At 50.4% G+C, this 13,060-nt stretch overlaps 1 protein-coding gene across 2 annotated transcripts; it reads right to left on the reverse strand.

Moving 5' to 3' along the window:
* Window positions 1-186: 186 nt before the first annotated feature.
* Window positions 187-9,318, reverse strand: LDLRAD2 (low density lipoprotein receptor class A domain containing 2). Of its 2 annotated transcripts, XM_063594169.1 has the most exons (4): window positions 9,047-9,248; window positions 6,760-7,185; window positions 5,518-5,649; window positions 187-311 (listed from the first exon to the last, which is right to left on the reverse strand). In XM_063594169.1, the coding sequence occupies exons 1-4, from the start codon at window positions 9,129-9,131 to the stop codon at window positions 298-300; spliced, it is 657 nt and encodes a 218-aa protein (XP_063450239.1). In that variant the 5' UTR covers window positions 9,132-9,248; the 3' UTR covers window positions 187-297. The 2 variants fall into 2 exon arrangements, with proteins under 2 accessions (XP_063450239.1, XP_024784481.3); XM_024928713.5 differs by lacking the exon at window positions 187-311 and having other exon boundaries at window positions 5,031-5,649; window positions 9,047-9,318.
* Between the last annotated feature and the right edge of the window lie 3,742 nt (window positions 9,319-13,060).

Consider the following 13,060-nt stretch of genomic DNA (forward strand, 5'->3'; position numbering starts at 1 on the left):
AGCCAGGGGGTTAGAACCCAAAGAGTCTGACCCCAGAGCCTAGTGTCATTCCCGTGTGCCCAAAGCCCCTCTAGGGATGGCTTCCCTGATCCTATAAGGCTGGGCCACTCAACTGCAGCCCCCTGGGGAGACCTGGCTGGGACATGGGTAGCACGTGGTACAGGCTGTGCTGCAGTGGAGGCAGAGGCCACGGGCATCAGGTTGCCAGGCCAGCCAGCTGGGAGAGCAACAGCACCAGAGGAGGCCCACGAGGAGGCCAGCAGAGGCCAGGAGCATCGAGGTGGCCAGCGCCACCCCTCAGAGCTGGGAGCCTGTGGGAAGAGAAAGTCCACTCAGGCCTCGGCCTGGGTCCTCTGCCCCGTCTCCATCACCTAGAGAGGGACAGGTATGATTTTGGTGGGAAGAGTAGGAGCAAGGTGTAACCTTCCAAAGCTGCGTCTTGTCTCGTGGGGTCCCTGCCTGCTGGGGAACTCCTCTCAGCTGCAATCCAGAGGGATCCTGCAGACCCGAGAGCTGGGGAGGGAGTCGGGGGTCTGGAGGTATGGGCATCTGTACTTCCTGTCTGGCTGGGCACCGGAGAGGGAGCTGCATGGGAAAGAACAGAACTAGCACACTGAGAACTGCCCTTTCTGGGACACTTGTGTGTTTCATTCAATCCTCACAAGACTTCCCTGAGTTTGTCACTCTGTGTTTCCATTTTACAGAGAGGTTGTCACTTGCCGAGTTCAATTAGCTGGAAGTGATAGGAGGACTTGAACTCACACGGTCTGGCTCCAGGGCCTAAGGTCTATGAGTGGAGCTACTTCCCAAGGAAGAGGGTGTACATGTACTGAGCATTGAGGCAGGGTCTCACTCTGTCGTCCAGGCTGGAGTCCAGTGGCGCAATCACCACTCACTGCAACTTCTGCCTCCCAGGCTCAAGTGATCCTCCTACCTCAGCCTCCCAAGTAGCTGGGACTACCAGCACGTGCCACCATGCCTGGCTAATTTTTCTATTTTTTGTAGAGACGGGATCTCACTATGTTGCCCAAGCTGGTCTCGACTCCTGAGCTCAAGCAATCCACCTGCCTCAGCCTCCCAAAATGCTGGGATTCCAGGCGTGAGCCACCATGCCCGGCCATGAGCATTTTCTGTGCATCAAGCACCACACTCTGTGCTGGGCCCATTACCTATGTATGCCACTCGCAGTTTACAACAACTCTGAAGGGTGAGGTTTATCCCCATTTCACAGATAAGGAAACTGAGGCATAGAGGTTCATTCTTCCATTCATTTGACTAGTATTTCTTGAGCATCTCCTATGCCCCCAGGCATGGCTCTAGCAACTGGGGGATACAACCATGAGCACATGACGAATATGTCTTCATGGCACTGGGAGTTTAGTGTGGGGAGAAACAAAACACATGAATAGAATTTATGTCTAAAGGAGATAGATGCTAGTGAGAAAAATTACGCATGTTGGTGGGGGCAGGGCTGCCGCTTTTCTTACTGTGGCAAAGCACATAACGTTTACCATTTAACCATGGTTAGGGGTACAGTTCAGTGGCATTAAATATATTCTGATAGAGTTTGGATCTGTGTTCCCACCCAAATCTCAGGTCAAATTGTAATTCCCAGTGTTGGAGGTGGGGCCTGGTAGGAAGTGATTAGATCATGGGGTGGATTTCTCATGAATAGTTTAGCACCATCCCTTTGGTGCTGTTCTCAAGATAGTGAGTTCTCTCAAGATCTGGTTGTTTAAAAGTGTGCAGTGCCTCCCCACTCACTCTCTCTTGCTCCTACTCTGGCTGTGCCTGCTCCCCTCGCCTTCTGCCAAGATTGTAAGTTTCTTGAGGCATCCCCAGAAGCTGAGCAGATGCCAGCATCATGCTTCCTGTACAGCCTGCAGAACTGTGAGACAATTAAACCTCTTTTCTTTATAAATTACCCAGTCTCAGGTGTTTTTTTATAGCAATGCGAGAATGGACTAATACGCATTCACATTGTGCAGCCATCACCGCCATCCATCTCCAGAACTTTGTATCTGCCCAAACTGAAACTCCATCAACTCCGTCAATTCCATTAACTCCATATCCTCCTTGTCCCCACCCCCCCAGCCCCTAGTGACCATGGCTCTACTTCCTGTCTCTGTGATTTTGACTATTCTAATATACATATGTATATGCTTATAAAGAAAATTTATAATTTTCTTATAAATTTATAAAGAAAGGTAATTTATAAATTTATAAAGGTAATTTATAAAGAAAAGAGGTTTAATTGTCTCAGTTCTGCAGGCTGTACAGGAAGCATATCTAATATACATATTAGAATATAATATATTAAGTTACTAATAATATAATAACTTTTTTTTTTGAGACAGAGTTTCGCTCTTGTTGCTCAAGCTGGAGTGCAACGGTGCGATCTCGGCTCACCGCAACCTATGCCTCCCGGGTTCAAGTGATTCTCCTGCCTTAGCCTCCCAAGTAGCTGGGACTACAGGCATATGCCACCACGCCCAGCTAATTTTGTATTTTTAGTACAGATGGGGTTTCTCCATGTTGGTCAGGTTGGTCTCGAACTCCCGACTACAGGTGATCCGCCCACCTTGGCCTCCCAAAGTGCTGGGATTACAGGCGTGAGCTACCGCACCTGGCCAGGGTTGCTATTTTTATATAAAGGAGTCAGGGAAGAACTTAAATAGAGACCCACCAGGAAGCAAAGGAACGGGCTTGCAATGCAGATCTCAGAAGAAAAGTCTTCTGGTAGAGGACACAGCTACTGCAAAGGCCAGAACAAAGCTGGAGTGTGGAGGGGAGGCGGGGCCAGGGAGGGGGTGGGGCAGGGAGGAGGCGGGGCCAGGGAGGGGTGGGGCGGGGAGGCGGGCCCAGGAAGGAAGAGGCGAGGCCAGGAAAGAAGGGGCAGGGCCAGATCGTGCAGGGCCTTTGAGCCCGGGGGAGGCTTTGCCTTTGCTGAATGTGATGAGGGTTTTGAGCAGGAGAGTGACATAACCTGATTTACTGTTTTAAAAGGTACCTCTGGCGGGGAAGCATAACTCCCCACTCAAGTGGGCTATACATAGTGACTTCCCAAGAATACAGTGGGGAAAGATGGGACCAAAAGTAACGGTGGAGAAACGAGGCAGACATCAGCCAGGCGGTCAAGGTCAGCGTCAACCACCGTCCAACACCAAACACCCAACACCAAAGTCATGTTTGGTGTGACGTGATGTGATGAAGATGGCATTTCACCTCTGTGAACTGTAACTCTAGTCTTTTCATGAGAAAAGTATCAAATAAATCCCAATAGTGGGGCATCCTACAAAATCCCTGAGCAGTACTCACAACTGTCAAGGTCATTAAAAACAAGGAAATCCTGAGAAACTGCCACAGCCAAGGGGAGCCTAAAGAGGCATGATGACTATTAATGAATGTAACATGAGTCTGGGTGCGGAGGCTCACGCCTGTAATCCCAGCACTTTGGGAGGCCAAGGCGGGTGGATCACTTGAGGTCAGGAGTTTGAGACCAGCCTGTCCAACATGGAGAAATCCCGTCTCTACTAAAAATACAAAAATTAGCTGAGCGTGGTGGTGTGCACCTGTAATCCCAGCTACACGGGAGGCTGAGGCAGGAGAATCGCTTGAACCAGGGAGGCAGAGGTTGCAGTGAGCCGAGATCACGCCACTGCAGTCTGTCTAGCCTAGGTGACAGAGCAAGACTCTATCTGAAAAAAAGTAATAAAATAAATAAATAAATAAATGTAACATGAGATGCTGAGTGGGATCCCGGGACAGAAAAAGGACATGAGGTAAAAACTAGGGAAAACTGAACAAACTGTGGACTTTAGTTAATAATATTACTTCATTAATTAAAACAAATGTCTCATACTAATGTAAAATGTCAGTAATAGCACCCAAACTGAGTGCTGGGTATATGAGAATTTTCTGTACTATCTTCTCAATTTTTTTGTAAATCTAAAACTGCCCTAAAAAATGAAGTTCATGCAATCCCAGCACTTTGGGAGGCCAAGGTGGGAAGATCTTGAGTCCAGGAGTTCGAGACTAGCCCTTGCAATACAGTGAGACCTCATCTCTACAGAAAACACAAAAATTAGCTGGGCATGGTGGTGCATGTGTGGTCCCAGCTACTCTGGGGGCTGAGGTGGGAGGATCACCTGAGCCCAGGAAGCAGAGGTTGCAGTGAGCCGAGATGGCGCCACTGCACTCCAGCCTGGATAACAGAATGAGAACCTATCTCAAAACAATAAATAAGTAAGTTCATTTGAAAAAAAGAAAAAGAAAAAGAAGGCTCCCCCAGGCTTCCTTCTTCCTGTGTTGTCAGAGGCAAAGGACAGAAGGAGGGAGACCAGTTCAGAAGTTATTAGAACAACCCAGACGAGAGCTGGTGGTGGCTCAGACCAGGTGATGGCAGAGCAGGTGTGAGAAGGGTCAGAGTCTGGAGAGCTTTCAAAGGAGTTGTCACTGGCTTGGTTATGGGTTATAGGCTATGGGTTAAGCGGGGAGTAAAAGATGACTCAGTGAGGCCTGGGCAGCTGGAATGTGAAGTCGCTGCTCAGCGAGAGGGAAGCAGGATGCAGGGAGGGCTGTGGACAAGGAGTCCAGTATGGGGCAAGTTAAGTTTGAGATTTCGCCTATACATCCACGCACAGATGCTGAGCAGGGAGGAGGTTATGTGGCTGAAGTTCAAAGACAAGTCCCACAGGTGATACGATATAAATGAGACCCACAAGGGAATGAGCCTGGATGGAGGACAAGGGGACATAGGACCTGGGTCTCATGGCACAAAGCATACAGCATCAGGGAAATGACCAGGAACCTGCAAAGAAGGCTGAGCGGGGGATGGGGAAGGTAAGTGTGCGGGGTTCTGGGAAACTGCATTTCACCCCTGTTCAACTGTACATGGCAGCCCTACCTCCATCCCACTCCTAATTGGGTGTGGTGGGCAGGTGGGACATCTCTAGATCCCCAGGAAGGTTATTCCTGGGTGATTTATTCTGGTCCCTTCCACCAACCCTAGCCCTCCTATCCCACTCCCCTGTCTACAGAGATCATTCCTGCTCATTTTACTCACTGGCTTTATGACCTTGGGCAAGTCACTTCTCTCTAGGCCTCAGTTTCCTGATCTGTAAAGTGTGGGAATCAGACTGGATTGATGGTTTTCAAAGTATGTCTTGAGGGTGACACTCAGGGCCCTCAGAGAGACATCAGGCAGCCAGGGCCCCAGGCCCACCATCCAGTTAAGCAGAGGATATCTCCTATGAATGTCTTGGGCCTCCATGCCAGGTCCCATTTAGCAAAAGTTTCCACCACTAAAGCATCATTTGGAATCCGCCGGATGAGATCATCTGCAGCATAGTTCTGGCCCTGACTGCTCTGCCCCTCCAGCCCTTGGCCTAAGCCGATTCCACACTTCCGCTTTCCTCTCTCCTGCCTCCCCATCGGGGCCCTGCCCTAGGGAAGGGGAGTTAGGGCCAGGCTTCCCTCCAGCTGTTCAGTAGGGCCCAGTCCACACCCCGCACTGACCTCTGCAGTCAGCTGGTGACCAGGAGCCCTGGTCACTGCCATCGCCACAGTTGTCCATGCCCCAGGGGTCACACACGAGGCTTGAGGGGATGCACCTGCCATTCTGGCAGCGGAAGTAGGCACCACAAGGTCCTGAGGCCAGAAGCAGAAGCCTGAGGTGAGGATTCTGGTCCAGCCCACGACACAGCAGGATGTGTGGCCCCATGGTGACAGTGTGGGGGTGTGGGCAGGAGAGAGCTGCCCTCATGCATGCAGATGAGAACATGGATGAGTGTTTCATGGGGAGGAGGGTGGAGGACGGCAGCTAACATGTACTGACTTCCTCTTCCGTGCCATGCACAGCTGTAAATACTTCACATCCTGGCCCACTGAGGCCTCACAATACCCCTAAGGGGCAAGTACTGTTATTAATTTTATTATTTTTTAATTATTATATTTTTTAAATTATTTTTTGTTGTTGTTTTAGGCAGGTCTCTCTCTGTCACCCAGGCTGGTCTTGAATTCCTGAGCTCAGGTGATCCTCATGATCAAGGGCCTCCCAAAGTGCTGTGATTACAGGCGAAAGCCACAGCGCCCAGTTGGGCGAGTATTATTAATTTCAGTTCCAAGAGGCCCCTTTCCTGGCTTGAGTTGGTTTCTGCTGCCTACAGGCCTGGCGAGTCCTAAGCACACCCTTCTGCAAACATCGGAAGGGCTGACCCAGCGCAGAGCAGCCAGCATGTGGCATGAGAGCATGTGAGCTGTGTGTAAGTGTGCAAGGCGGTACTGTGTGCATATGAGGTGTGTAATGGTGAGTGTGCAGTGTGAGGCGTGTGCTGCAGTGAGAGGCATAAGTGTGGAGTGTGTGGGGGCGATGAGGTGCGTGGGTTGTGCGTATGTGACATGGGTGTGGATGTCAGAGTGTGAGGTGTGAATGTGTGGGAGTTGTGTGTGAATGTGTGTGGGGAGGAAGTTGTGTGTGTATGTGTGTGTGCACTGGGGCTGGTAGGACAGTCTGACGCACACATCCATGGTAGCCAGATTTATATGGTTGGCTCATAGGATCCGGGAGGTCCCTTATTGTGACTCTGCCACTAGCCACCACCTTCTTCCCTCCCGTTGGACCCAGTCCCTGCCATCTTGTGCTTCGGGCACCCCCGCCATTCCCCTGTCGGCAGCGGCCCTCACCGGGGCCCCCACAGTGGCCCCAGTCCCGCATGGCCTCTGCAGAGGGTCCCGTCCCAGCCTTCAGCCCCAGCTCACCCAGAGGGAAAGAGGTGACTTCGCCCACGAAGTCCACGCGGGGCTGGCGGCCTCTCGTGACCAGGCGCAGGCCTAGAAAGGGTCCGGAGGATGCCACAGGCACCGGGATGGTCAGGCCGCACAGGGGGGACCCCAGGGGCCGGGGCGCCCCCGACGGGCCCTCGTAGAACTGCAGGTAGGAGCCGGGGGCGCACGGGTCGGCCGGGGCCGGGGAGGAGGTGTTGAGCGCCGGGGGCGCGGGGGTCAGGCTGTAGACCAGGAAGAAGCGGAACTGGAAGCGGATCCGGTCGCCGGGGTCCGCCGCCTGCACCCAGAGCCCGCAGTCGGTGTCCGGAGCCACGAAGTAGAACCTGCGCGATGCGGCGTGCGAGCGCAGCAGCAGCGCGTCCCCCTGCCACGTCTGCCCGCACAGTTCCGCCAGGTCGGCTGCAGCGGAAGGCACGGACCTGGAGCCGCGCGGCGCGACCCCGAACTCTACTCTGTCCCCTGCCCGCTGTGTGATCCCAAGCGAGTTACTCGCCCTCTCTGAGCCTCATTTTCCTCATCGGTAAAATGGGGATGATTAATCAATCTCAAAATGATTGTAAGGATTAAATGATTTAATTTAATTTAATTCAAATCTACAATCCCTTATTCGAAACCCTAAGATGCGGGGCCGAGCGCAGTGGCTCACGCCTGTAATCCCAGCACTTCGGAGGCCAAGGCGGGTGGATCACCTGAGGTCAGGAGTTCGAGACCAGCCTGGCCAACATGGTGAAACCCCATCTCTACTAAAATACAAAAGATTAACCGGGCGTGGTGGCGCGCACCTGTAATCCCAACTACTCAAGAGGTTGAGGCTGAGAATCGCTTGAACTCTGGAGGCAGAGGTTGCAGTGAGCTGAGATCAAGCCACTGCACTCCAGCCTGGGTAACACAGCGAGACTCCGTCACCAAAAAAAAAAAAAAAAAAAAAGGGGGGAGCTGTGTGATAAGGAGCCCCTTTTCTTCCTGCTTTTGAAAGCTGCTGACTGAGGATGAGGATGGGATGTCCAGAGCTGCAGCAGCCATTTTGCAAAGATGAGGTCAGAGCATTTCAGAGGAACAGTGACATTGTTGAGCCGTTGAGTTAACCATCTCTGGAATCACCTATGACCACTCTTAACTGAAATAGCAAATATCCTACCATTTAAGCCCCATTTAGTTTGTTATCTGTTACTTACAGCCCAAAATATCCTCACTGGTACAGGGTTGTTGTGAGGATTAAATGAGATGACGTGCAAGTACTCAAAGTAGCCCTGATTTCTGTAAGCACAGAGAGGAAAGAGGAGGTGGGTTTTCTGGTGCAAGATAGGGACCAGTGGGTACTTGAGGACCAGCCAGGATGTGGGTCTTTGAGGAAAAAATCCTTCATCAGAGCTCAGGATGTGGGAGCACTTTCCAATATTTGGTATTTGTCTGCTAAAGCCAGAGCCTACCCTGAAGGTACACAGGGCAGGCATGGAGTTTAGAGAGTAAGGGAATTGGGCACCCTTTTTTTTTTTTTTTTTTTGAGACGGAGTCTCTCTCTGTTGCCAGGCTGGAGTGCAGTGGCGCAATCTCGGCTCACTGCAGCCTCCGACTCCCTGGTTCAAGCGATTCTCCTGCCTCAGCCTCCCAAGTAGCTGGGATTACTGGCACATGCCACCATGCCCAGCTAATTTTTGTATTTTTAGTAGAGAAGTGGTTTCACCATGTTGGCCAGGATGGTCTTGATCTCGTGACCTCATGATCCGCCCGCCTCGGCATCACAGAGTGCTGGGATTACAGGCGTGAGCCACTGCGCCCAGCCGGGAATTTGGCACCTTTTGTGTGCCAGGTATTATGAAGTGCCTTGCATGACTTATCTCATCTTATATGCCAATAATCATAGTCCCTTAAGGGGCAAGGGCCTATTATTTTCATTTTACTGCCAAAGAAATTCAGAGAGTTGAAACAATGATCTCAAAGGTACAAACATAAGAAGTGGCAGAGTGTGTAAATGCAGCTTCTCTGAATCCGAAGCCTACAGAGTTTTGCAAAGCAGGCCCTGAGGGCTGTCCTGCCCACTCCCAGACTCCTGCTTCTAGGTGACTGGCAGATCCAGCCTTCCAGAAGGCTTTGGGTTGGATTTGGGGATGCCAAGCAAGACCAGACACAGTTTCCCAGCCTCCCCCAACTCAAAAGGTCTCAGCCCAGCAGGATGAGTGCTGACTGGGGAAACATAGTCTCTAAGGATGGTGGGGGCCCAAGTCTTCTGGGTGCCCCAACCAAGCCCCCTGATACTTACCTGTCTCCAAAGCAGTTGCAGTCAGGGCGGCTGCCCCCAGCAAGAGCAACCTTTGGGGCAACTGCAGAAGACAACAAGCCTCCATCCAGGCTCTGCTGTGCCCGGCAATGGGGCAGACCCACAGAATCTTCAGCTTGGGGTCTCTGGGGAGACTGGAGTATGGGGCCTGGTCAGGCCAGCAGGGAGGCTGGTGGGACACAAGGAGAAGGGGGAGGCAAGTCTTCACTATGATCTTAGTGCTTTGCCTTCCAGATCCTCCTCATTTGGTTCAGAACTGTGTCCAGGGGTTGCCATGGAGATTTGGAGCAAGGGCTAGAGCCTGGGGAGAGGAGGCAGGGAGGAGATCTGCTCCCCTTCTGCCAGACAGGAACCAGGAAACTCAGATCCGGTTCAGCCACAGGGCTTCTGGGAGGAGGACCCGCAGGAAGCCAGATCTGCTACCTTCCTAAATCAGCTGGCCCCTTAGGGACTGAGCTTGAGAGAGGTCCAGGACACCAAAGGAGCCTCTCTGAGGGCCTAGAGAGCAGCAGGCAGAGAAGGAGCACTGGACCAGGAGTCTGCTCTATTACTAACAAGCCATTCCTGCCTCAGGGCCTTTGCACTCATAGATCCCTCTGTCTGGAGTGTTGTCCCCCCATAGCAGTGCGCGGCTGACTTCTTCAGGTCATCAGGTTGTGGCTCACATGTTACCTCCACAGACCACACTCTCCTGACCACCTCTCCAACTAAATTAACACTCTCTCTCTTTGTCACTCAATCACATCTCAAATGTATCATTCCAGCACTGTCTGGAATTATTTTGCCTATTCATTTCTTCTTGTATATGTTGTCCACTGGCCTCCACTAAAATTATATTCCATGAGTATCTTGTTTACCTCTGAACCCTTATGTCATAGCACAGTCACTGGCACAAGGCAGGCGCCCAGGAAATAATGAAAGAATAAGTGTGTGGCATTGAACAAATGACCCCTTTTTCTGGATTTTACTTTCCCATGTGTAAAATAAATACCCTGGACTAATTCAGACTTTTTCAAAACGTGTTATTAGTAGAACAATTTTTTTTCAAAAGGTATGTTACAAGGAACCTTTATCTATAAAACTGAAGCTTTTCAAGCCCTGGTATCCTTCTCTGGAAAATGGGATAATGATAATTCCAACCATATAGTTACATTGTAAGAATTAAGTAACTTGGCCTGGCTTGGTGGCTCATGCCTGTAATCCCAGCACTTTGGGAGGCAGAGGTGGGTGGATCACAAGGTCAGGAGTTCAAGGCCAGCCTGGCCAACATAGTGAAACCCCATCTCTACTAAAAATACAAAAAAAATTAGCCGGGCATGGTGGTGCATTCCTGTAGTCCCAGCTACTCGGGAGGCTGAGGCAGGAGAATCGCTTGAATCCGGGAGGTGGAGGTTGCAGTGAGCTGAGATTGTGCCACTGCACTCCAGCTTGAGCAACAGAATGAGACTTCATCTCAAAAAAAAAAAAAAAAAAAGAATTAAGTAACTTAATACAAGTGGGGTACTTGGAATAGTGTCTATCATGTAGTAAAGTAACCAATGTATTTCAGCTTGAATGATGATCATTAATGTCATCATTATTATTTAAGCAGATGTTTCAAGTGTGGGGGAGGGGAGGAGCTAAGCAGCCCAAATTGGCAGTGCCTGAGACACCACCTCAAAATCCCAGGACTCCATGAGAAGGTTAAGACCTCTGGACCTGGCCGGGCACAGTGGCTCACACCTGTAATCCCATCACGTTGGGAGGCCAAGGCAGGCGATCACCTGAGGTTGGGAATTCGAGAGCAGCCTGGCCAGCATGGTGAAACCCCATCTCTACTATAAATACAAATATTAGCCGGGCGTTGTGGCACAGAGGCTGAGGCACAATAATCGCTTGAACCCGGGAGGCAGAGATTGCAGTGAGCCGAGATTGCACCACTGCACTCCAACCTGGGCGATAAAATAAAAAAAAAAAAAACCCAAAACAAACACCTCTGGACCTATTATTCCCTAACAGCTCTCCCTCCTGGAGCGGTCATTTGATGCAACCTTTATTTCCTACAGTGTATGATGTCCAAATCTGTACCTTGGGGAACTCCAAAAAGACTCAAATCTTCCCTCAGCAAGAATGAATTTATCATGAAGCCCACTGAAGCTTAAACTTCAGAACTCATCACCTGCATGGGATTATATGGTTTTTATTTTGTTTTGTTTTTGTTTTTGTTTTTGTTTTGAGACTGAGTCTTGCTCTGTCGCCCAGGCTGCAGTGCAGTGGCGCAATCTCAGTTTATTGCAAGCTCTGCCTCCCGGGTTCACGCCATTCTCCTGCCTCAGCCTCCCAAGTAGCTGGGATTACAGGCACCCGCCATCACGCCCGGCTAATTTTTTGTATTTTTAGTACAGATGGGGTTTCACCGTGTTAGCCAGACTGGTCTTGATCTCCTGACCTTGTGATCCACCCACCTCAGCCTCCCAAAGTGCTAGGATTACAGGTGTGAGCCACCGCGCCTGACCTTTTGTTTTTTTTTGAGATGGAGTCTCACTCTGTTGCCCAGGCTGGAGTGCAGTGGCATGATCTCAGCTCACTGCAACCTCCCAGGCTGGAGTGCAGTGGCACGATATCAGCTCACTGCAACCTCTGCTTCCTGGGTTCAAGAGATTCTCCTGCCTCAGCTTCCCAAGTAGCTGGAACTACAGGTGTGTGCCACCACACCCAGCTAATTTTTTATTTTTAGTAGAGATGGGGGTTTCACCATGTTGGTCAGGCTGGTCTTGAACTCCTGACCTCAGGTGATCCGCCCACCTCGGCGTCCCAGAGTGCTGGGATTACCGGAGTGAGCCACCACGCCCGGCCGGGATTATATGTCTTCATAAAATTTGCAAAAGTAAGAATGGTTATAAACTTTCAGTTTTGCAAGATGAAAATGTTTTAGAGATCTGTTGCACAGTACTGTGAAAATACTTAACACTACTGAACTGTACACTTAGAATGGCTAAGACTGGCCAGGTGCAAGGCTCACACCTTTAATCTCAACACTTTGGGAGCCTGAGGTGAGAGGATCGCTTGAAACCAGGAGTTCAAGACCAACCTGGGCCTGTAATCCCAGCACTTTGCCTGAGGTCAGGAGTTCGACAGCAGCCTGGCCAACATGGTGAAGCCCAATCTCTACAAAAAAATACAAAAAATTAGCCAGGCGTGGTGGCACACACCTGTAATCCCAGCTACTCGGCAGGCTGAGGCAGGAGAATCTCTTGAACCCAGGAGGCAGAAGTTGCAGTGAGCCGAGATCGAGCCACTGCACTCCAGCCTGGGCGACAGAGTGAGACTCCGTCTCAAAAACAAAAACAAAAAAGACCAACCTGGCAACATAGCGAAACTCTGTCTCTACAAAAAATTAAAGTTAAAATTAAAAAATTAGGTGGTGCCTACACTCTTAGCTATACTATAGCTCTCAGGAGGCTAAGGCAGAAGGATTACTTGAGCCCAGAAGCTTGAGGTTACAGTGAGCTATGATCATGACACTGCACTCCAGCCTAGGCAACAGAGCTGATCCATCTCAGAAAAAATGGTTAAGATAGTAAGCTTTGTTATGTATTTTCTTGCCATAATTTTTTAAAATTTTGCAAACATGAGGGGTACATGTTCTCAGGACCTCTTGATACTGTGCCTCAAGCCAAATAAAATTTTTAAAAAATACAAATAGGGTTGGGAGTGGTGGCTTACGCCTGTAATCCCAGGACTTTGGGAGGCCAAGGTGAGTGGATCACCTGAGATCAGGAATTCAAAACCAGCCTGGCCAAACTGGTGAAAACCTATCTCTACTAAAAATACAAAAATTAGCTGGGCGTGGCCAGGCGCGGTGGCTCACACCTGTAATCCCAGAACTTTGGGAAGCCGAGGCAGGTGGATTGCCTGAGGTCAGGAGTTCAAGACCAGCCTGACCAATATGGTGAAACCTCATCTCTACTAAAAATACAAAAATTAGCCGGGCGTGGTGGTGGGCGCCTGTAATCC

Source organism: Pan paniscus, chromosome 1 (assembly GCF_029289425.2).
Source record: "Pan paniscus chromosome 1, NHGRI_mPanPan1-v2.0_pri, whole genome shotgun sequence".
NCBI classification, from domain to species: domain Eukaryota; kingdom Metazoa; phylum Chordata; class Mammalia; order Primates; family Hominidae; genus Pan; species Pan paniscus.

What these genes read in the sequence shown, in the direction of transcription:
- LDLRAD2 (XM_024928713.5), bottom strand. Translation starts at nt 9,131, where the DNA reads ATGGAGGCTTGTTGTCTTCTGCAGTTGCCCCAAAGGTTGCTCTTGCTG. An exon ending in TGCAACTGCTTTGGAGACAG is followed by an intron (nt 7,186 to 9,046) that starts GTAAGTATCAGG and finishes CTTCCGCTGCAG; the next exon opens with CCGACCTGGCGGAACTGTGC. An exon ending in AGTCACCTCTTTCCCTCTGG is followed by an intron (nt 5,650 to 6,759) that starts GTGAGCTGGGGC and finishes TTCTGGCCTCAG; the next exon opens with GACCTTGTGGTGCCTACTTC.